The following is a 24,687-nucleotide window of genomic DNA, read 5'->3' as shown; positions in this document are numbered from 1 at the left end:
AGAATGAAGAACCTCAGTAAGGATGTTGGGTTTAAATTCAGCAGTTGGGAGCTGTAAGTCCAAAAGCTCCGCTGCTTTCCTTATGACCATGTGGTAAGGAGCCACATCCTTAGAGGGAGCATCAGTAGGAGGAGTAAGCTCCCATTCCGGTGACAAATCAAGGCCACTTGCCTCTTTTAGTTCCTCAAACAAGTCATCTGACTCCATAAGCTCACCCTCTTCCATTTCTTCCACCTGGTACCTCTGCTCCTCCAAAATTCTCTGTGCTTCTCGCCTGGACCTAATCCACAGAACCGGCGTCGGCGGCGCCGCACACGACTCCGACGGAGCCGGCGTCGAACACTGATCCGGAGGAGCAGCCGGAGTCGAACGAGGTCGAGCTGGAGCCGGTGAAAAAGGGAGCGGTGTCGACGTCCTCGGCGCCGGGAAATGCCAAGACGGCGTCGTTGGAAAGAATGGCATAAATGGAGCCTGAGCGTAGGCCTGAGGGACCCACAGATTAAAGGCCATTGGACCCATGGGACCCGAAGGTGCCCCAGAGGGGAACATCGCTCTCGAAAAGACGACATACATAGCATTTAAATAATGCAATGGGTCTTGTCCCGGGCCAGGAAAGTGGGGGTAAGGCTCAGATTGAGGCATTACTGGACTCGGGCCAATCGGCGCAAACAGTGGAGCCAATGGAGCCGAAGACTCATCAGGAGCCAGAGTCTCTTCCACCAGAGCCGGAGAATGCCTCGGCGTCGGTGATGGAGCCAGAGAACGCTCTGGAGAAGCTGCAGGCGAAGTCGGGCAAACAGGAGAAGCTGTATTTGACACAGAAGAAGAGGGAGAAACCTAGAACCTACGACGTCGAGGAGCAGTTGAAGTCTACCTCGGAGCCATCTCCTTATCTGAACGGTGTCGAGAGCCGTGCCTCTTCTTCTTTTTATGTTTCTTCGACTTCGAAGCACGACCCGACGTAGACTTTGAGCCCGACCTCGACCTGGACCTTGATCTTGAACGCCTTCGACCTCTCTTCTCCTTTTTGCTATAAATAGCTTAGCTTCTCTTTCCTTTAAGGCCTTTGGATTCATCTTGCGGCAGCAAGAGCATCCCTCTACGTCGTGATCCGACAGGCACCAGAAACAATCCTCGTGTGGATCCGTAATGGACATGTGTTTACCACACTCTCTACAGGGCTTGAACCCTGACTTCTTCGTCGACATCTTGAAAAATAAGCAAGAAGAAAGCAGAAACGCCAACAGAAACACAAAGTAACCAGCAAAAGCTACGGAGAGTCCCAGAAAACCGTTAGCGTCAACGGCGCAGAAAAAAGGGAACTGACGTCATCACGCCGACGAGGCCCTCTTATGGATCCAGTGACGTCAGCGGAGCCATGCTTCTGTGATGTTGTCCTCGTCAGCGTGGCGAGCTATAAAAGTTTCCGAATGTTGCTGGCGCAGGGGATATTCACAAAGTGAGGAATCCACTGGCAGATGTATCCATCAGAAAAGATGTGTAAATAAATTCTGAGTTCCGAGACCCTAAACGCCATTTCTAGATCTGGTCCCAATGGAAAGCTATACTTGTAAGGTGTTACAAAGTAACTCCCAAGTCAGCCCTTTAGGACAGATAGCCCTTCAACAGAGAAGAATGAAAATGGCAGCATTTCACTATCAGGACATAAACACACCAGCACATGCCCGACCTTTTACCTACAATGCACCCTGCCCATGGGGGTACCTTGGGCCTACCTGAGGGCTACTCATGTGGGTGGCACAACCAGTGCTGAAAGCCCACTAGTAGCATTTCAATTACAAGCCCTGGCACACTCAGTGCACTTTACTAGGGACTTACCAGTAAATCAAATATGCCAATCATGGATAACCAATTATAATAACAATTCACACAGAGCATCTGCACTTTAGCACTGACTAGCAGTGGTAAAGTGTCCAGAGTCCTAAAGCCAACAAAAACAGGTCAGGAAAAATAGGAGGAAGAAGCACAACAAACTTGGCAATAACCCTACATAAATGCAATTTCCAACAACCAGGCTGAACAATTTCGGTCACATTTGTCCTAGTCTCAGGAGGGCAGTTGTAATGTCAATACGTAAGCTGCCCTCTGAACCACTACTGCAAATGATGCACTTTCATCCTTCGGTGGCCCATGTGGCAAGTCGTGAAGCCGACTGGCATTTAGTTAATAAAGGCACAACTTGCTCTGGCACAGGCTCAGTCAGAAACCAAAAGAAAATAAATCCTCTGCTTATAGCTATGACGTGAAAAAGGCACAGTGGTAGAGCCAAGCTGCATTACAACTGGTTGCACTTTTGAAACTCCGTAGCTCACCAGTGGTTGAACTCTGGCTGTTGGTGGTTCGGTGTCTGAACATCAGCACTGGATCATCAACCTGTGCCAGTGGAATCAGTACTAGCATAGATCTCGGGGCCAAAGTGGAAGTCTGTACCAGAGTTTAGACAGGCCTTGTATCCGGTCCCAGAGGGACAGATGGCGCCAGCTAAGGACCTGCCAGAGGTTACCCAATTGGAGGCCCTTGCAATTCCGTGGGGACTGAAAGCACGCCAGAGGGAGCCAGAAGCACCCTAAAGATTTGTAGCAAGGCCTCTTGAAGGCCTCGATCGCCTGCAGAGTCGACAACAACGTCGAAGTAGTAAGACTTAAATCTTGATGCTATTGTGCCTTCTTTTTGAGTAATAAGAATGATCATGTCCTGTTGAAGCAGTTGGCTAGTAGAATAGTGTCTAGTTCATTTTTGTAAGATTGCTGATGGACAGAGAAAGGGTTCCAAAAAGATGGCATTTAAAATGAGATGCAATTTAAAGTAACTCAGCAGCATTGTCAACATACCTCCATTGAAAATACAATGAAAACAAGTCAAAGACTGTACTGCTACAATGGTCGCAAAAAATTGTAAAAGGCTTGTGATTCAGAATGTTCCTTACCTCATCCGATATTTGCTGTGCTAACCGTATAGCAACATTTCTTAACATACATTCTGATGTTGGATTTGGAATGTTCTGGAGGGCATTTTGAAGCACCACTGCTTGATCGTGAGTTGCTTGATTTATCTGGAATAGACTGCCTTCATTAGGTAAACGAAATATGAACCATAAAACACACTGACTCAATTGAGACATTAGGAAATATTTTTTAGAACAGCTTATATTGGTGAAACGAAGAATAGACATGAACAAAAGGAAACAATTTTGAAAATAAACCAGACCACAACCAACAGAGCACATTACAAATGAAAACACTAGCTGAGATTGTCTGACGCACTCGGCATCGGCAGTAGTGATGTGCATTTATTTGAGTGTCAAAATTGGTCTTCAAATCAAGGTCGAGCTACACAAGATAGAAAACAAATGAGTAGGTACAGGTCTTGCAGAAATCATAGCTTTCTTGCACATTTTATTTTTACATTATCTAGTAAATGTGAAACAAATGCTATATCAGTGATCTGAGGGAGCACAGTCACAGTCAGCCCTGCTGGGCTAGTCTGTGACAAACTCCAGGCCATAACTCTAATCTTTCCGGTGCTAGTCCATAATGATTGCCACTGGAGTGATGCGAATTAGGTAAATTAAAACCACAAAAGAACAGGCCTGTGGGCAGTGCAGTTGAAACTCTGGAAAAGATTGCAATATTTTAATCTCAGAGTTAGTAATTTTCATAGATCCACAAACTCGATTCCTGCAAAACATCACCACAAGACAATAGTAAACAGTGGTTTGTGAGTAAAGCATCTAGTTATTTATAATGGTGTGCTACTATGATGAGTTGTACTATTATGTTGATGTTCAGTTTGAAAAATGGTATTACACTGTTCTCTGAATTGCTGCATAGTTTATTTTTGTGTTTTGTTGTACTGTTGCTCCTTTTGAAAATTTTGTTTTGTGGTCCAGACAGTACTGCTTCGTAATCGTGTGCAGTGATGCCGATGTAGCTGTCTGACAGATGTCATGTGGAGGAACTCCTCTTCCCAAGGCAGTGGTGGCTGCGGTCGCCCTGGTGGAATGGGCGCGAAGCCTCACTGGAGGCTCCTTTTTAGCCAGAGAATAGCATACTATAATACACAGAGCGAACCAGCGAGAAATGGTTCGCTTGTGTACGGTCCGACCTTTCTTGATGCCCACGTAGCCAACAAAGAGTTGGTCATCCAACCGGAACGGTTTTATGCGATCCAGATAGAACGAAAGCGCACGTTTTAGGTCCAGGTGGTGGAGCCGCTCTTCTTTTTGACGGATGCGGAAAGAAGGCGGGCAAAGTGATGGTCTGCCTGAAAGGCAGTGACAACCTTAGGAAGGAAGGATGGACGAGTCCTGAGAACCACCTTGTCCGGATGAACATACAAGAAAGGAGGCTTGGATGAAAGGTTCAGGTGGCGGACCGTCCCCTGTTGCTGCGACAGAACATCCTCCCGAAGAGGCAGACGGGTCGGAGGATCGATGGCCATGTTGAGCAGCACGGGATACCAGACTCTTCGTGCCCAATCTGGAGCCACAAGGATGACTTGGGCCTGGTCGCGGCTGATCTTCTTCAGCACTCTTGACAGAAGTGGTAAAGGTGTAAAGGTGTACAATAGATCGCAACTCCACTTGTGACGAAAAGCATCGTCTACCGAGTGCCACCTTGGAAATTCCAACACGCATAATTGCTGACATTGTGCGTTCTCCTCAGTGACGAATAGATCTAACCAAGGCTCTCCCCACTGTCGAAAGAGACCTTGCACCACCTTCGAGTGAAGACGCCATTCGTTATTCATCATGCACCTGAGTTTGTCCGACCTTGCGTTAAGTGAACCTGGCAGGCGTTGAACCACCAGGTATATGCCCTAATGTTCCAGCCATGTCCAGAGGCGGAGGGCCTCCTAACATAGGGTCCAGGACCCCACCCCGCCCTATTTGTTGCAATACCACATGGCGGTGGTGTTGTCCGTGAACACCTGCACTACTCTTTCCCGGACAGAGGGAAGGAAGGCCTTCAGTGCAAGACGAATCGCCCGAAGCTCCAGAAGGTTGATGTGAAGCTCGGACTCCGCCCGAGACCAGAGGCCTCTGACCTCTGCCTCTCCCATGTGGCCGCCCCATCCCAGAAGGTATGCATCTGTCACCACTGTGTGCTCTGGTTGGGGAAGGGAGAGGGATCTGCCGTTGACCCAATCCTGGTTCGTGAGCCACCACTGCAACTGTCGAGCAGTACCCTCCGAGATCTGGACGCAATCTGACAGATTCCCCTAATGCTGCGCCCACTGGAACTTCAGGTCCCACTGCAGAGCCCGCACCTGGCATGATCGACCAGCAGGATGCAGCAGGCCATGAGGCCTAGCAGCCTTAGGGTCATCTGGACCGAAACCCGGTAGCTAGAGACTGAAAGAACAGAATCATAGGCCAAATATCCCAGACTCGCTGTTCGGGAGAATAAACCCCAAACCGCGTCGTGTCCAGTACCACTCTGATGAAGAGGCGCTTCTGAGAGGGAATCAGGAGCGACTTCGGCACATTGATGGAGAACTCCAGCGAATGCAGGAGGTCGGCCGTAGTCTGGAGGTGGGAGACGACTGCCTGGGGCGAGCCCGCCTTCAACAGCCAGTCATCGAGATAACCCCTATTCTGCGCAGATGAGCTGCGACCACCACCATCACTTTCGTAAACACCCGAGGAGCACTGGTAAGGCCAAAGGGGAGCACGGTAAACTGAAAATGCTCGTGACCTACCGTGAACCGCAGGCAACGCCGGTGGGCCGGTAGGACGGGGATGTGAAAATAAGCATCCTGCAAATCCAACGCTACCTTCCAGTCTCCAGGGTCGAGGGCAGACAAGACCTGAGCAAGCGTCAACATCTTGAACTTCTCCTTCCGGAGGAAGCAGTTGACGTTCCTGAGATCCAAGATAGGACGCAGGCCCTTGTCCTTCTTGGGTACCAGAAAGTAGTGGGAATACCAAGCACGACTTACTTCTAGGGCATGAACGCGCTCGATAGGTTCCTTGGCCAAGAGAGCCAAAACTTCCAGTTGGAGAAGTGTCAGGTGATCCTCCGACATGCGGTGGCATTGAGATGGCATGGCTGGAGGGGTAGCCTTGAAGGGGAGGGAGTAGCACCTTCGGACTATTTACAAAACCCACCTGTCCGATGTGATGGTGCGCCAGTGGGGGAGGTGATGGCGGATCCTGCCGCCAACTGGAATTTGATGGGCCTGAAAGGTCGGACTAGGAGGGTTTGGAGGCTGCTGTAGAGGGGGGGTTGGTGGACTGGCCCACCCGCTGGCCCCCTGAACCACAACGGTGGTGCCCGCGCGAAGGTTGGGGAACTTGCTGCGGCCTGTGGCTCTGGGCGGGACATAGTGGGGCACCCCTTCCATAGCCATGAAAGGGGCGAAAAGCAGACTGCACTGGGCAGCTGGAGAGGCTCAAGGACATGGCCGTGGCCCGTGAATCCGTGAAGCACTCTAGAGCGCTGTCCGCTTTGTCGCCAAAAAGGTAATGGCCATCAAAGGGCATGTCCATGAGGGTGTTCTGGACATCCTTCGAAAAGCCAGTCAATCTCATCCAGGCATAGCGACAAAGGGCTACAGACGTGGAAATTGTCTTACTTAGAGAGTCGGCGGTATCCAGCCCACATCGGATGGTAAACTTCGCCACATCTCTCCCGGCGGCGACAGCCTGGGAGAGCACTGTCCAGGCCTCCTCCAGACACTGAGGCAGCACCTGTGCAACCGTATCCCACACAGAGTGGGAATAACGGCCCAATAGAAGGCGGTGTTTACCAATAGCAGTCCAAAGCTGGCAGAAGAGAACATATTCTTCCCAAGATGATCCATCTTCTTGGATTCCCTTTGTGGTGGAGCGGTAGGGAATGCGCTCTTGGAAGTGGAGGCCTGGACCACCCAGCTCTCTGGGGTGGGGTGTTGGGAGAGGAAAGTAGAGTCGCCCAGTGCCGGGCATTGGCGTCGGGCAATCATCCTATCCACGGGAGCCCCCGCGTTACATCAGTAAGGGCCTCATTAAACAGCAGCAGGTGCCCTGAAGGGTTCTCAGCCGGCTGAAGCACGCACCTCTGTCAGGAGGTTAGTCCTGACCGCCACCGTAGGAAGCTCAAGGTCGAGAGCCTCGGCCGCCCCACGCAACACAACTGCGTATGACGCTCCCACCTCCGTAGCCACGGTAGGAGGAGACAACATGCCATGGTCAGGGGAGGTGTCGAGACCACTAGTATCCCCAAGTTCCTCTCTCCAGTCCTGTTCAGATCCTAGCTGATCAGTTGAAGGGTCACCTGACCCCTCCCAGTCCTCCTCCTCAGGTTGCCAATCTGGCTGAAAAGGGACCCTAGGAGGTAACAGGGGCACAAAAACCCATTTCGGAGTCGGGTCTGGCGATGCCGGTCCGGCTCCAGGTCCACATCGGGATGGAGGACGGAGTCGACGCCGGCCGGGGACACGCCGGTGGAGTTGTAATAAGGTCAACCGGCGCCGCTCCGGATCAGGTCTGGATCCACGGGGGGCCTGCGGCGCTGGGACCGGAGCCGACGGCAAAGGCCTAGGCCCCCCAACCGAGTCCGCAGGGCCCGACGGCGCGCCGGCGGGTTCAGGCTGCCCAAAGATGGCATGCATCGCCTTGTAAAATTTACGAAGCTGGGCAGGAGTCGCTCCGGGTCCCGGGAAGGGAGGAAAGCCCGGAGTCGACTCTTAAGGCCACCTGCATCCCTCGTCACATCAGCCAACCGACAGGGAGAAGTCGAAGAGCGACGATGCTTCTTTGACTTCTTTTTTGTGCTTTGACTTACCCGACCCAGAGTGCGAAAGACTTCGATGAGTGGTTATGGCTCCGCGAACGGACCCTTGACCTCCCTCCCGACCAGGCGCTCAAGCAGCTTTCGGGACCGCTCCCCGCAAAGCCTTTGGAGCCATGGACTGGCAGTCGGTGCACAACTTGGGGTCGTGGTCACGCTCCAAGCAAAAGAGGCACACGCGGTGCGGATCCGTAACAGACTTAAGTTGGGTACAGGAACTGCATGCCTTGAATCTGGGCATCCCTCGTGCACCAGGAGTCGTAGACTCAAAAAGACGTCAACAAAAGTTGCTCAAAAAGTTCAGTCAAAAAATTACTGGAGGTATCACTCTCTCCGGATCTGCGCTGGCTGGCACAGAAAAAGTAAGCACGGGCGTCAGCGTGCGAGGGCGGCGTCTAAGTAGCTACCGCGTCATAATCCCAGCGACCACGACGGACGCGGAGCCGACCAACGCCTCCTTCCAAAACGCAGAGGTACTGCTGATGAAAAAACTTTCCGGATCCAGTCTGATGCCTGGGGGTATTTCTAAGGTGAGGAATCTATAACTAACGGGCTCATGGTTACGCACCTGCGTTCGCTACGAGAGGTACAGACCGGATATGATTTTAGCAGCCTACACAAGCAACCCTGCACTCTTCCTACTCCCTGCTGACGAGCGGCAACTACCGCGAAACACGTGTCCAGGGATGGCTAACGCTACTCTGACTTGCACGCACCACTGAGCATAGGCGTACCCGCCGACGCTGACTACAGGGACTACAATTCTTCGGGGTAACACGCTAGTGGGTGGAGCAGTGTGCGACCAACTTGGTGATATCTATAACTAACGTGTTTCTTTCAGATAGTAACTTAAAGGCTCTAATATAAGATTCGACCTGAACACCGTTTTGACCTCAATGGCGGATAAAGATCTTTTTAATGAAAGCATACCAAGCAGGGACAAAAAAATTGTAGATTTGTGGCTCAGCAATTAAAGCAGATTGAATCATCAAGGTTTTTATCTGCCCTCAGTTCTCACAACAGTAAGGTGATCCCTTTGCTGAATCAGATTGCTAACTTTGTGAGATTCTACAAAACCGTATACACTTAAGAAGGAAGAGGCAAAGACTCCGCTTCAGAGGCTAGGTTATTTAAAGAGAAGCACAATCTCAGACTGCATAATGAGGAGAGGATCATCTGCCTACAGATATTACAGTGGAAGAAGTCATGAAAGCCAATAAATGTATGCCAATGTGAAAGGCTCACTGGAAGGATGGATTACAGGCAGAGTTCTACAAATTAACCAATTCCCCCGATGTTATCCAAGGTCTTGAAACATGCGGAAGAAAATAACGTCATACTACCGGAATTTGATCAGGCCATAATTGTCTTCCTCTAAAGTCAGAAAAAGACTTTTTGAATTGTGGTAGATACAGGCCAGTGTTGCTTAGCAATACGACATCAAACTATTGGCAGAGGTTATGCCCAGGCTGTGTTCAATCAACAGGGCTGCTGTGTATCCCAGGGTGCAGTGGCTCTACAGCTCTGCAAGACACAGATGGCCTCTTATTAAGAGATAAGCCCCTTTAAAAAACTGCTAAATGCTCACTAGGGCATTAGACATTGAGAAGCGCCATAAATCACCCTCACCCTCTTGCAGAGCGAGGGTCAGAGTGACAATGGAGTACAATCACAATCCATTAATTTAAAAAAAAACAAGGCAGGAAATGAGCAGTTGGAGACTCCCTACCTCTATTAACTAGTCGCCACTGGACCTGCATTATTCAGGTAGACATTGTCTTGCTCCGATTTGGTTTTCCCAATGCTTTCTGAATCGCGAAGCCAAATCAGGAGCAAACTGGCACCAGATAGTACAATGTGGCTGAGGAAAGATCAACCGGGGCCATATCTTTCACCAGTGTTAGATAACAAAGGGGAAAGAGACAGAAAGGGTGTGGAGGTAGCAGCACGGTGGAGACATCATCAAAGGGGGCTACTACATAAAGCCCCACATAACCTTCCACAAAATGACATGGTTTTAAAGACACTGCACCTGGCCAATGGCTTTAAAAAAAAATGCCAAAAGGCAAATGCGGATGGGGGCCGACCTTAAGCCCACTCTGTCCTGTACTGAATGAATATATGTATGTGTATTGGTTACAAAAGGTTTCCAACAAACAAGTACAGCAGTCTGTAGGTAAGATCTAAAAAAGCAAATTCAATCTTTAGATAGTTAAAAACATGTTGCTGATCTTGCGAAAAAAATAGAGTGCATGCATCAGTGAAAGTTTTACACATGAACACAGACCTGAATTCTCACTGAAACGGTAGGATGAAACAGATCAGCAGGCTATCTATCACTGACAAACTACAATACAGAATTATCAATTAAACTTTGCGTTACCACAAATAAATCAGTGTAAATGCCTGGAATGGCTTTTGGAAAGCACAAGATTAACCACTGACCCTGAGGTCCAGAGTAGCACAAATCACTGCAATGCTTTATCAAAGGTAGTAAGCACTATATCATTAAAATACATAACAAATAAAGACAACCTTTCAAGTGAACCACATTATAAAACCAATTAACAAAAATCCTTTGTTGACAAAAGTCCATTATACATCAACAAAATAGATCATTTGATTCTCAACACAGACAAAGAATAGATATAGAGGTGAAATAAAATGGGTTACCGGTGACATTGGGCTAGCAACTTCTCCAACTGGTTGGCAAGCTTCTGCTACAGCTCGTACATGGCCATACCCTATTGCTGTTAGCAACAGTTTGGCGACCTTCAGAGCATTGAGGTAGGCACCACGTCGTGTTTCAAGATCTGCATTTGGCAGGAAATTATTTCGTGTCAGCATGCTCAATACAAGTGGTAAGCCACCACTTTTCAGAAAGTTGAACTGAAAATCACTTGCATCTTCCCCAAGAGGAGCACTGGCAGGCATCAACAATGCATACACTACCTGTATGGAAAAAAACATAATTAAGCTTAATATCCATAACCACTAAATAAAGTTATCTAAGCCGTGGCTTCTGCTACATAGGTAGAAAGCCGGAGGACTAAAAGTATAACGTATGTGTAATAAAGAAACTTGAAGTTGGTACTGGCAAAGCATCAGTTCGTCAGGGCACAAAAACTAGTCAAACTGGACAATAAAATATTAACACGTTCATGAACTTTAACATAAGCACATTACTAACCAATTCAGTATTGTGGAAGCACATCAGTGTTGGGTTGGTTTTTTAAAACACTGAAAATGAGCCTTTATCCACTTACCAGACATAAAGTGATACATACTCACCAAGCACCAAATTTAAGTAATAACTCAATTCTACCCTTAAGACTAACATAAGTGTCAGCAACACAAGCATGCTTGAGCATCAACACAGGACAACTCTACTGTGAAGATGAATTAGAACACACTAGAGGAATCAGTGTCCTGATAGTTTTTCTATAAAATGGCAGCTGTAAAGTTGTAAATTTAGAACAGGGAATCTAATTTTAATATATCAGAGCTATGAATGTTATCTGAAACACAAAATAATTATTATAAAACCTCTTGGTCAATTTTGGTAGAAACATTTTAATATCCAGGAAAAAAGACAAATGTTGCCTTGCAGACGCTGCATATGAAACTGAGCAGTCACAGAAACATCAACTCGTTTGAGCAACTTGTATGATTAAATGTAACAAACAGCTGATCATTTATTCATAAGTACTACATTACGTTGGGCAGACTTTTTTCTAAACAGGTCTAAACAAACTGTGTGACATATAGGAAATTTCTTCTGCATGTTTACGGGTTATTTTCAGGAGCAAAAAACCTCCTGCCAACTATCTGGCAAGCACTTTCATACAAGCGGGGTCACCATAAAAATAACACTGTTTACTGTAAGTTACGGTTTCTTCTGCTTATAAGACATGAACATATAGTTAAAACCTTGGAAATTCTGTTAAAAAAATCAAGCCATGGTTCAAAACAAACATGAAAAATCCCTAAAATTAGCCAGTTATGAATAATTAGACAAACCTTAACTCACACCTGAATGCAATGCAAAAGTCAAAGTGTGACTGTACAGAGCACCAGGAGCTAGAGGAGGCCAAGCGAGTACAGGGTGAAGTGCATTTAGCAAGTACAGATTTCATTTTGGTGTTTCTGGAGTCCAAACTGAGTGTGTCAGCAGGACCACAAATGTACCCAATTCTGCTTCATGGAGCCCTCCCTAGTCACTATTTCCTGCCTTGGCCCACTGGAGTATTTCTGCTTCCATCTGACACCAAGGCCAATGATAGAACTGCTTAACAGAACGAACTACTACGCTTTATCCAATGAACTAACCAGAGATAAAAAGGCACTTGGAACATAATCTTCCACGTCCCATTGACTAGCACCGATCTTTCCTCTCCCACTGTTGAATATTAACCGATCAGAAAGCTTGGCAACACCAACTAATCAAAAGCGACACTTGTTTATCTGGAAAAACAATCAATATATTAATTTTAAAAGAATGTCTAATCAAAACAAATGTTTAACAATCTGGTGAGGTCTTACTCATACTATTGTTCTTTGTACTAAATTGGTTAGGGAATGTTACTGTTTCAGGTCCTGATTTAAATCTTTGTACTTTTAAGAGAGAAATACTACAAATTGAGTGACGTATGGTTTAACCCTCTGGAATATCCCAGAAATTATTCCTCCACTAAATATCAAACCTAGCCCCCCTACTGTAACAGATTATCCAAGAGGATAGATGCCTGGCAAATAAAAATACATCAGATATGTCACAGAACTTTACATAAAGTGCTAAAGTTATATGTTAACATCGATTGTAGCCAGACAGCTCACTTCTGTACTACAAAAGGATATTGTCTTGCAGTAAAAATGACCTAAGCAGTGCACAAAGTACTAGTTGTTCGCCTGACCCAATCCAAAACAAATCATGAGCCTTGTGCAACCTTATTTTGTGATTGACTTTCAGCAATAGGACGTATAGCAAATATTAAATGCCCAATACAGAGATAGGGTGCTCCCCTCTTACTCCCAATGAGGTTGGTGAGGGAGTATCCAAAGAACTAAATCTGGCCTTTTCTGTTAATATGATTTTAAAAAATGTTATTAATTGGTTACACCACACTTTAAAGGTGAGGTCCATCACCTCAAAATAGCAACAACTCTGAATTTGCATTCGGGAATTGGGCTTAGGTGATCAGTTATGTTCCATTTCCACAAACATTTTACTCGGTCTACAGTCCATGCTCTCGGAGACACGTGGTCTCCTCAGAGTTTGAAGAATAAGCTCCTGTGTTTTCAGATATAACATTCAGCTGTGCTGGCCATTAGGACTTGCACATGCTTTTTCTGTATCCGAGGGAAAAACACTATCAGTGCTAGTTAAATAGCTGCTCTGAAATCAGAAATATCAAAGTATTGTTACTTCTCCTATAAGAAAACACATGCAGTTTATTTTTATGCTCTTCACAAGCACCCCAACCTTGCAATCAGTCAACAGCCACTACCATTAACACCCGAGGACAAAGGAGAGAACGGTTCCTTTTTCAGAAAGTTGTACACAGAAGCCTTATAACAGTTGGAGAGAAGGACTGAGGGAGATACATTCTCCATTTTAGATGAACATGCAACTATTTCTATTGCTGTCACAATAAACACAGCAGGAACCGTTTATGGTCGTCTTAGGTACAATTAATCTACTTGGAAACACACCAACACTTCCATGAGGCACAGAAATGTCTCAGCAGTTTCTTTTAGTTTTGACTTACAAGGAGTCACCATCAACTAGATGCATCTCGGCTGCGATGAAGGCAGAAATGCTTGAAGATGTTATCCAACACCGCTAATTAAACAATGAGAACAGGTGACTTAGTACTTCTCACTTGACAAAAAAACACTATCCTTGCAAAAGGGCAAGTGCAGTTTGCATGCTCTGGCCTGAAGAACAGGGCCAGGGTTGCTGATCAGCAGTAATCTGAGTACCGATACAGATCTGATGATGAAGATTAACTACCACCCACAACATCAACTTTGTGAAAATTCTGGGGATTAAAACAAAGTCAAATGGGCAAACAATGACCTAGCAGTGCCTATTACTTATGGCAATTTTTCTGTAACATTTGGAATGTGGAGGGGAGTTTCTCGAAGGCCTCATCATCATAAAAGTTTATTCGATTTGCGAAAACGAGTCATAAAAGCATCACAGACACGACGTACCAAGCACCAGCTAAGTGTATCCTGTATGGACTGATTGTATCTGTATTGTTCTGGTATTGGGCGCTTTAAATACTAGGGGAGGTCAGTAGATACTTGCATCTCGACGTGGGTTGGCACTCGCCGCACCCCACGGTTAGTTAAACACTGTTTTGGGGGGTTGGGGGTTTTGGGGATTCATTGGTGGTATACAGTGAGTTTATGTGATTGGGACATGACCCGGGTATACTCCGCGACAGATGCACCGACGTTTCAGATGTATGGGGGAGGGGAGGGGGGCGGGGCGGGTGGTTGGGGGGTTCATTGCACCAGTTTTTCTGTTTGTTGGGGATGTCACACGTTAGTTCCGCTGTCGCAACATACACAGGATATCCTAGCCATTTCACTTGGGATCCCACGTAGATTAGATGGCACATACACAGCCAAGTAGACCCCTGGCGGATCTTACCTTTCTTACCTGGAACGTCCGGGGGCTACTGGACAAGATAAAACGAGGGGCTATACTACGTTCGGCCAAACGCCATTCCGCTGACATCCTTCTCCTACAGGAGACACATCTCATGGGCAACAAGGCCATATGCCTCGCTAGATTCGGGTTCGCCACAGTTTATCACTCCGGCTTCACACGGGGCTCGCGGGGCACGGCGGTTCTCATCCACAGACGTGTCCCGCTGCAGGTGACCAAAACGTGGGTGGACACAGCAGGCAGATACACGTTTTTAACGGGGACGCTATATGGAGAGCGAATTACCATCGGAAGCGTATATGCACCCCCGCCCATGAGTCAGTCGTTTGTAGACACCATAACTAGGGTATGGGGCGAGCTCCCTCCGGGATTGACGATTCTGGGTGGTGACTGGAATGAGACGATGGCAGCCGGCGATAGATGGCGCGCCGGAGAGGGGGCTCCGTCACCTACACACACCAAGCTATTTACACTGGCCCAGGCCCTGGGTTGGGTAGATGTTTGGCGAGCTCTACATCCCGGAGAAGATGGTTACACATATGCGTCCCACGTTCACCCCACAATGGCTCGCCTCGACTATGTCTTTCTGCCGGGCACACATGCTTCCCGGATCCGTTCATCAGCGATCCTCCCCAGAGGTCTCTCAGATCATTCCCCAGTACAGTTCACGTTGGCCCTCAACACACATAAACCTGATTTTCGCTGGAGGCTCTCTCCTTGGTCCCTAAAAGACCGGGACCATCAAAAACTAGTGACGGACACTCTCACCGAATACTTTGAGCACAATGTAGGTACGGTTCAATCAGCTGGGGTGCTGTGGGAGGCGTGGAAGCCGGTGCTTCGTGGGGCCGATAGAAGTTTCCGAGCGACGGCGAAAACTAAGGCCCTCCAACAGATAAAGGAGTTAGAGGACAGTCAGGCGCAACTACAGCAGCGGGTGCGTGCGGGGGAGGGGGCCGCGGTTCGACGCAACATGCTCGCTACCCAGCGGCGGTTACACTCCTTGCAAACTAACAGCGCGAAAGAGGCCTGGCTGGCGACGCAACATCGTATCTATGAGTGGGGGGATAAATCGAGCCAAATGCTGCATCGGTTATGCCAGGCTCGGACAGCTCCGACACAGGTTCCGATGATACGGTCCCCAGACGGAACGTCCCATTCTGCCCCTGCGGTGGTCGCACAAGTGTTTGCCACATTCTACTCAGATTTATACGCGGCAGGGGAAGTGATCGCCCCGCCTTTAATCGACGCCTTCTTTCGGGACATTCCTCCTCGCCAACTGTCTGACGAGGCACGGGACAAGCTGGAGGAGCCCATCACGTTAGATGAGCTCCGCGCGGCGCTGATGGCTACCCGCCCGGGTCGGGCCCCTGGACCGAACGGATTCCCCGGAGACTTTCTGCGGTCCCATGTGCCGACGCTAGGCCCCTATCTGCTCCAGGTTGTGCAGGAGGCCGAGGAGACTCAACTGCTACCGCCTGATTGGCGACATGCAGAAATAGTCGTGTTTCTGAAGCCGGGCAGACCCCCTGAGGATCCGGGGTCGTATCGTCCCATATCATTGTTGAATTTTAAACCTAAACTATTGGGCAAGGTCTTGGCCGATCGTCTGCGCACATATATACTAGAGCTGATCCACCCGGACCAATCAGGCTTTATGCCGCATCGGGCAACGAGGCATAATATCCGACGGTTGCATAATGCGATAGCAGAAGCCCAAAAGCTGGGCTGCCCGGTCGCTGTACTGCTGGCCGATATAGACAAGGCGTTCGACTCCCTTAGTTGGGAATACCTTTTCCGCCTCCTAGAGGCAGTAAACTTTGGGCCCCGATTCCGGACGTATATCAAGCTCCTATACACGGGTCTCACGGCGTCGGTCCGGGTGGCTGGTCATCGGTCGGCCTCGTTCCCGCTCCTTCGTGGCACCCGCCAGGGATGCCCACTATCCCCACTGTTATTCGCGCTTGCTAGAGAGCAGTTAGCCGAGTGGGTGAGGAGGGACGCAGTGATGCGTGGGCTGTCATGGACTCCAGACCACACAGACAAAATAGCCCTGTACGCGGATGACGTGCTGTTTTACATGGCTGACCCACGGGTCTCGGGGCCTAGGGTCCTTCAGATCCTCCGCATCTTCGGTGAGACGTCCGGTCTGTGCGCTAATCCCTCTAAATCTATTTTATTCCCTGTGTGCGGGGATCTGGGACACATGGCTTGGGCAAACCAGGTGACTATCGCTACCGACGGGTTTAAATACCTCGGGGTCTATGTGACCCGAGATCAAGCTACGGCGTGGGCCCGGAATATAGCCCCTCTTCTCCCGGCGGTACGGGACGACACAACGATATGGTCACACTTACCCCTTTCCCTTTATGGCCGATCGGCGATCTTTAAGATGATTTCACTGCCCCGCATGCTTTATCGCCTCCAGAATTACCCATACACGATCCCGCAGACTTGGTTCACGCAAGTAAACGCCCTGCTGAACGGGTTCCTCTGGCAAGGGGGCGCCGTACGGGTGGCCCTGGCGACCTGTGTACAATCTACATACTGCGGGGGAATAGCTGCGGCGGATATGCGTGCCTATTACTGGGCATCCCAGCTGCTCGTGGTCAACGACTGGTGGTATGGGTCGCTCCAAGATCCGGCGTTTGCGGTAGAGCATTTGACTCTCCCTCACACACGGCTGCTACACTTACTATACGATTCCTCTTCAGTGGCCGGCCATCCTCCGGCATGCGGTACGGCGATTCAGATCTGGCGGCGCGTGGTGCGTATGATGGGCTGGTGGGGGAAACTTACCAAAATGACACCCTTATGGCGCGGCGCCTTCATCCGGCCGGTGGCAGCCCTGGAGGGATTCGGGGAGTGGGATACAATAGGAATCTCCATGTTGGGGGATGTCAATGCGAGGGCCCACAATTAAATCCTTCCACCAACTACAAACCGAATTTGACCTACACAAATCCCAGTTCTACCGATACTTACAGCTTCGACATGCGTTGATGCCGGCGGTGCGTTCACTGACGTCCCTGCCAGAATATCACCCCCTAGAGAGTCGCCTTTTGACGGGGGACCTTGGCCCTCATAAGATCCGACAAATCTATCAAACCCTTACAACACGCGCGCAACACAATCTCCATAAGACACGTGAGCGTTGGCAGGCCGATCTCCCTGACCTTACAGATGATGATTGGGCGGAGGCACTGGCGAGCCCCCGCTATACTGCAGTTTCCACTAGACATCGCCTGATCCAATATAAATACCTACACAGGGTCTACTACACTAGAACGCGATTGTGGAAAATGGGGGTGATTCAGTCCCCGATATGCTTACGTTGTGGCGCGACCGAAGGCACGTTCTTACATACAGTATGGCTCTGCGTAGTGATACAACCCTATTGGCGCAAGGTCCTTGGGTGTTTGGGGAGCGTTCTGGCCTGGGAGCTCCCGTTCGAGCCAAGACTCACACTACTACATAGCACCGAGGACATTGGGGGGAACTGATATAAACAGCACTTACTGTTTCTGGGGCTCGTGTTGGCGAAGCGGGATATAGCGCAGAGCTGGAAGGAGACCTCCCCACCCCGCCTAGGCAAGTGGAAGAAAGCCATGGACCAATGTATGATGGCGGAGATTGCGGTCTTTGTGGCACGCGGCTGCCCCCGGAAACACGGGAGGATATGGGGGAAATGGGCCATATACAGGGGTGTGGACCTGCCACAACTTACTCCAGATGATTCAGGGGATCCCATATAACGCCTGTTGAGACGATGGAGGGATTCAGCCTGACTTCAGGAGTTAGGGAGTTCCATATCCTCGGGGCGATACCAGAGAAGGCTCTATTGTAAGTTTCTTTTTATGGAATTTCCGTAGTTTGAGCAGTAATGTGCTGGCACTTCTAAAAGATCTAGAGTCACCAGAGAGCTTTAGTTTTTGAGCGAGGTATTCAGGGTGTTGAAATGAATGGCTTTATGTGGCATGCATGCAGTTTTTAGTTGTATCCTAGCTTCATATGGGAGCCAATTTAGGGATGCGTGATATGAATGTTTCTTTTAGATCCCATTATGAGCCTTGCTGCAGAGTTGAGGGCAGCCATGAGTGGAGGCGTCTTCGATCCAGGAAGGCCGCAAAGGGTTACGCTTCCATAATCAAGCTTAGATATAACTAGGGCTTGCACTGCAACCTTCAAGTCATATGAAGGGAAGAAAGGTTTTATTTTCCTTAAGATGCTAAGTTGGAAGTTCGCTCCTTTGGTGAGTGCAATAATATGCTTCTGCATGTTCATACTCTTATCTAGCATTATTCCCAATGAGCCTATGGACTCAATGATGTGTGGCATGCAATTAAGAGCGGTTAGCTGAGTCATCCATTCTTCAATGACTGGTGACTGTTTGAGTGGGGTGATTAAGAGGAATTCCATTTTAAGAGCATTTAGTTTCAGGTGGTTACGTGTCAGCCAGCTTTGTGTGTTCTGTAAGACCGAGTCTAGGGACCTGATGTCTTCAGGGGAGGAGATCTTCATGTATAGTTGGGTATCATCAGCATACATATGATAGTGAATGCTGGATATTTTCAAAACTGCTGTTAAAGTCTCCACGAACAAGTAAAGTATATAGTGGCTGTACCGAAACCAGTCATGTTTGGTATCAAACATGTTGGAATCATACCCCAACACTGACTCCAGTGTTGGAGTATGATCTTATGTACTGCGGGGCTTCCTTGGGGTACCCCCCTGTACTCAGAGTAACAGCCTTTCAGGGTCTGACTGCAAGCTAATGCTGCTGCCGACCACAGACCCGATTCTGTCCTTTTGCTGCTGAGCCAAGCTTGAGCAGGGAAAGGTATAACAATAGGTTTCCTGTCACAGGGAGGTGTCAACACCTCCCAGACAGGGCTTGGTGTTTTGGGTGGGGGTGCTTGCAAGCGCCACCAGACTGCCTTAAAGGCCACATTTGATGCCCTCCTTGCATACTCTAGTTTGAGCCAGTTCAGGGAGCTCTTAGCTCCCGCTCTCGCACGAAACTGGGCAAAGTACATGGGAGAATCCTCCCCTCTGTCCAACCCCTATTCTGGCAGGGACAATTGAGTTGTTCCAACCCTTTCCCTAGGGTACCCAAGGGCTTACCTGTTGGTGGTTCCTTAGATTCATTTTGGGACAAGACTCAAGCCTGAAACCACGTCACTCTTCAACCATCTAGACACTTGGACTTCGCCTGGAACAGAGACTGTACCAAGGAAGACTCCTGCTACTCCTGGTCTCGCTGTTCTGCAAGTTTACTTCGCTGTCTGTGTTTCTTTCAGGATCTTCAACAGACCTGTAAGCATCAAGGACTGGAGTAATCTCCCTTGGAGTGAGGGAGTCACTCCCCTGCATCTACAGGCACCGCAACAGAGCTGACCGGGCTGCTGCTCCTGAAGTTCCATGAACATCGATGGGCTCAGCAACACAGAAGTTTGATCTGCAACTCCCTCAAAGCATGACCAGTCCTCTCTGCAATTTTCAGGCCAGTATATATTGTCGGAATCACTGGGACCAAACACTTGTGCACTGCGTCGATGTGCTGTTGCCAAGGCTAGTTGGCTCTGCACTCCAAAGATCTTCGGGCTACAAGAAACTCCAGACTACAGCATCTCTTCCTGCCAAGTACAGCGAACTCACCGCATCCTCTGCATCATGGGCCTTCGTTCTTGGTGAGCTGCTCAAGGTCCTCTTGCGACTCCTCTGCCTTTGGCTTGAGTGTCCTCCTGAGGGTCTTCCCTGGCTTCAGTGGGCTCCCCAGCTTGATCGGGCCTGCTCTGACTCTCCTACTTGTGGTGAGCCCCTAGGTCCTTGCTGATTCCAACACTTCTTCTTCATTCTCCATGCGCCAGTTGTGGCTACCAAGGCTGGTTTGTGCTCCTGCCGGACACCGACCACCTGATCACCAACATCCAACGTGGGACAGATCGTGCACAGATCCTCAGCATTGCCTGATCCTCACAGCTGCAGCGACAAGGTCAACATCACCTCTGAACAGTCCGACATCAATGGGCATTGTTCTTCCGTGCCTCCTGGCCACTCCTGGGTTGCATAAACTCTGTTCCCTCTGCTTACAGGTTCCTCACTTTCAGAATCCACCCTTGGATTCCACCAGACTTCTTCACCTTCTTCTCTAGAGGCACTTTTCTCCAAGTCTTTGTTGTCTACGGAGGTTTCTGATATGTCTTCACCCCTATGCACCTGGCTTCTCTGGTCTCCGAGGCATTGACAGGTGGAGTGGCTCTCCAACCTTTCGTCCTCCAATGGAATTCTTTGGGGGTTCTCTGTTGAGGGTCCTTCTTCTGCAAAGTGCAACCGCAACTTCTCCTTAGACTTCCATTAAGCACGCGGCTGTGTTCCCACTCTGCACACAGCCTCCGTGGGGTTCTGGGAGCCTACCTTGGGTGGTTCCATGTGTCTCCGGCTCCTCTGGGACTTCTGGTCCAAGTCCCGCCCTCCTTTGCAGTTTGCATTTCACTTTCTTTGTATATTGTTTGCTCTCCCTCTGGAGACCACTGTATTTTGTGCTACTTAACTTATTGCAATTGAAGTATTGTTGTGAATTGTGTTGATATATCAAGGTAGGAAATATAACAATATGTTAGTGAGTGTTGTGTAATGAATAGAAGTATTTTTAGATAAAGCTGCATCGTTCTTCATTTATCAACACATGATTAACCTTGTAAAACAAGCTGCTTAACACTCCTTCTAGAGAAGCCTGAAGGCTGCACTCAACAGCTACCACTTCAAGAGCTTTCTATGGTTATCAAAGACCACTAAAATCACCATAAGGGTTGCCTAGATTTGTGCAAGGTGCACCCCTTAAAGAACAAGTTACTTACCTTCGGTAACGATGTATCTGTAAGAAACATTAGTTAGTTAGATTCCTCACCTTAGAATATCCCCAGGCGTCAGACTGGATCCGGAAGATTTTTCGTCAGCAATACCCCTTGCGCGTCGCTAGGCGTCGTCTGCGGCTCCACGTCCGTCTGCGTCGTGCGCGGGAATGACGTCGTCAGAGTACTTAGACGCCGCCCTCGCGCGCTGACGTCAGTTCTTGTACATAGCTTTTCCGCGCCAGGAACGCAGAGCCATGCAAAGACCGACACTGGTGCCAAAAATAAAATCTAGGGGCCTGAAAAGGATAACCTTAACCCTAGATGTCAGTTCGCAGAACGGGGAGGATGGGTGGGTCGGTGAGGAATCCAACTAACTAATGTTTCTTACAGATACATCGTTACCGAAGGTAAGTAACTTGTTCATCTGAAAGAAACACGTTAGTTAGATTCCTCACCTTAGAATAGATACCCAAGCAATACCATCCCCGGTGGTGGGTCTGCGAACCAAGATCACACCAGAAAGTCCTGGAGGACAGAACGGCCAAAGAAGCCATCCCTCCGGACTTGGCTGTCAAGGCAATAATGCCTGGCAAACGTGTGGAGCGAAGCCCACGTTGCCGCCTGACAGATGTCCTGCAAAGGGACACCCCGTCCCAAAGCAGTAGTAGCCGCCGTGGCCCGAGTAGAATGGGCGCGCAGCCCAACAGGAGGGTCCTTTTTTGCCAAGGAATAACAAATTTTGATGCACAAAACGACCCACCGAGAGATGGTCCGTTTGTAAATAGCTTTCCCCTTCTTAGCACCCACGTATCCAACGAAAAGTTGGTCGTCCACCCGGAACTGCTTTGTGCGGTTCAGATAAAAGGAGAGCGCACGTTTTGGGTCCGGACGGTGGAGCCTCTCTTCCTCTTTCGAAGAATGCGGAGGCGGAAAGAAGTTGGGCAAGGTGACAGACTGCCCAAGATGAAAGGGGGTCACTACTTTCGGAAGAAAGGAGGGACGAGGCCGGAGGACAACCTTGTCCGGATGAACAGAGAGAAAAGGAGGCTTTGAAGATAAAGCCTGGAGCTCACTCACCCGTCTAGCCGAGGTGATGGCTACCAGAAAAAAAGTCTTAAGCGTCAGCAGACGAAGAGGACAATTATGAAGAGGCTCAAAGGGAGCGCACATTAGAAATGTGAGAACAAGATTCAAGTCCCACTGAGGCATTACAAAAGGGACAGGAGGGAACGTGTGAGTAATGCCTTTTAGAAAGCGGGTAACGACAGGGGACTTGAAAAGAGAAGGCTGATCAGGAAGCCGCAAGAAGGCAGAGATGGCAGCAAGATAACCTTTCAAGGTGCCCAGGGCAGAGCCCTGCCGGGCCAAAGAAAGAAGAAAGAGGAGGACCTCAGAAAGAGGGGCGGAAAGGGGATCCACAGCCTTTGCTGTGCACCATGCCACAAGTTTGTTCCACCGGCAGGCGTATACCGTCTTTGTGGAGGGATGCCTGGCTGCCAGAATGATATCACAGACTTCAGGAGGCAAGTCAAATGGCATCAACTGCCGCCGCTCAATCTCCACGCATGGAGGTGGAGGCGGGACAGGTTCGGGTGGAGGACCGTCCCCTGCTGCTGCGACAGAAGATCCTCCCGAAGGGGCAGACGTATCGGAGGATCGGTCAACATACTGAGTAGCTCGGGATACCAGTACCTTCGTGCCCAATCCGGAGCCACCAAGATGACTTGGGCCCGGTCGTGCCTGATCTTCTTCAGCACTCTGGGCAGAAGTGGTATAGGCGGAACGGCGTACAACAGACCGCAACTCCACTCGCGACGAAAGCGTCTCCGAGCGAGTGCAGCCTTGGAAATTCCAACGCGCAGAACTGCTGACATTGCGCGTTCTCTTCGGTGGCGAATAGATCTAACCAAGGCTCTCCCCACTGCTGAAAGAGACCTTGCGCCACTTCGGAGTTCAGACGCCATTCGTGATCCATCATGCACCGGCGGCTGAGTTCGTCTGCTCTGGCGTTCAGAGAGCCTGCCAGATGTTGAACCACCAGGGTGATGCCCTGATGTTCCAGCCAGGTCCAGAGGCGCAGAGCCTACTGACAAAGGGTCCATGACCCCACCCCGCCCTGTTTGTTGCGATACCACATGGCAGTGGTGTTGTCCGTGAACACCTGCACTACACTTCCCCGGACAGAGGGAAAGAATGCCTTCAGTGCAAGTTGGATCGCCCTCAGCTCCAGAAGGTTGATATGGAGCCGGGACTCCGCGGAAGACCAGAGGCCTCTGATCCCCGCCTCTCCCATGTGGCCCCCCCCCCATCCCAGGAGGGACGCATCCGTCACTACTACGTGCTCCGCTTGGGGTAGGGAGAGGGATCTGCCACTGACCCAATAGCGGTCCGTGAGCCACCACTGCAACTGTCTCGCAGTGCCCTCCGAAATCAGGACGTGATCGGACAGGTTGCCCCGATACTGGGCCCACTGAAACTTCAGGTCCCACTGCAGATCCCGCATTCGCCATCTGGCGTGATGCACCAACAGGATGCAGGAGGACATCAGACCCAGAAGCCGCAGCACCAACCTGACCGAAACCCGGGATAGAGGCCTAAAGATGAATATCCCGGATCCACTGTTGCGGAGGATAGGCCTGCAACTGCGCCGATTCCAGAACCGCTCCGATGAAGAGGAGCTTCTGGGAGGGACTCAGATGCGACTTCGGCACATTGATGGAGAACCCCAGAAAATGCAAGAGGTCGGCCGTAGTCTGGAGGTGGGAGACGACTGCCTGGGGCGAGCCCGCCTTCAACAATCAGTCGTTGGGATTGGGGAAGACTGGAACCCCCAATCTGCGCAGATGAGCGCCGACCACCGCTATCACTTTCGTGAACACCCGAGGGCCACTGGTTAGGCCGAAGGGGGGCACGGCAAACTGAAAGTGCTCTTGGCCCACCGTGAACCGCAGGTAACGCCGGTGGGCCGGCAGGACGGGGATGTGGAAATAAGCGTCCTGCAAGTCCAACGCTACCATCCAGTCTCCAGGGTCTAGGGCAGCCAGAACCTGAGCTAAGGTGAGCATCTTGAACTTCTTCCGGAGGAAGGCGTTGATGCTCCTGAGGTCCAAGATATGGCGTAGGCCCCCTGTGCCCTTATTGGGAACCAGAAAGTAGTGGGAATAACAACCACGACCTACTTCTGGACCAGGAACGCGGTCGATGGCCCCCTTGGCCAAGAGAGCCATAACTTCCTCCTGCAGAAGTTGTAAGTGATCCCCCGAAATTCGGTGGCACTACGGTGGCATGGCTGGAGGGGTTGCCTCGAAGGGGAGGGAGTAGCCCCTTCGGACGATTTGCAGCACCCACCTGTCCGATG

The 24,687-nt window shown here is 49.7% G+C and overlaps 1 protein-coding gene across 2 annotated transcripts in view; it reads right to left on the bottom strand.

The window, feature by feature from the left end:
• USP9X (ubiquitin specific peptidase 9 X-linked) overlaps window positions 1-24,687 on the bottom strand; it is a 1,605,828-nt gene that overhangs the window by 767,361 nt on the left and 813,780 nt on the right. For both annotated transcript variants that reach the window (XM_085622934.1, XM_085622935.1), the window contains exons 23-24: window positions 10,467-10,745; window positions 2,948-3,073 (exon numbers count right to left, since the gene is read on the bottom strand). In XM_085622934.1, the coding sequence (XP_085479060.1) occupies window positions 2,948-3,073; window positions 10,467-10,745 (405 nt within the window). The remainder of the gene's footprint in view (window positions 1-2,947; window positions 3,074-10,466; window positions 10,746-24,687) is intronic.

The sequence above is a fragment of the Triturus cristatus genome, chromosome 8, assembly GCF_964204655.1.
Source record: "Triturus cristatus chromosome 8, aTriCri1.1, whole genome shotgun sequence".
NCBI classification, from domain to species: domain Eukaryota; kingdom Metazoa; phylum Chordata; class Amphibia; order Caudata; family Salamandridae; genus Triturus; species Triturus cristatus.
The sequence above is the reverse complement of the archived record's forward strand: the minus strand, read 5'-3'. Positions and strand labels throughout refer to the sequence as shown.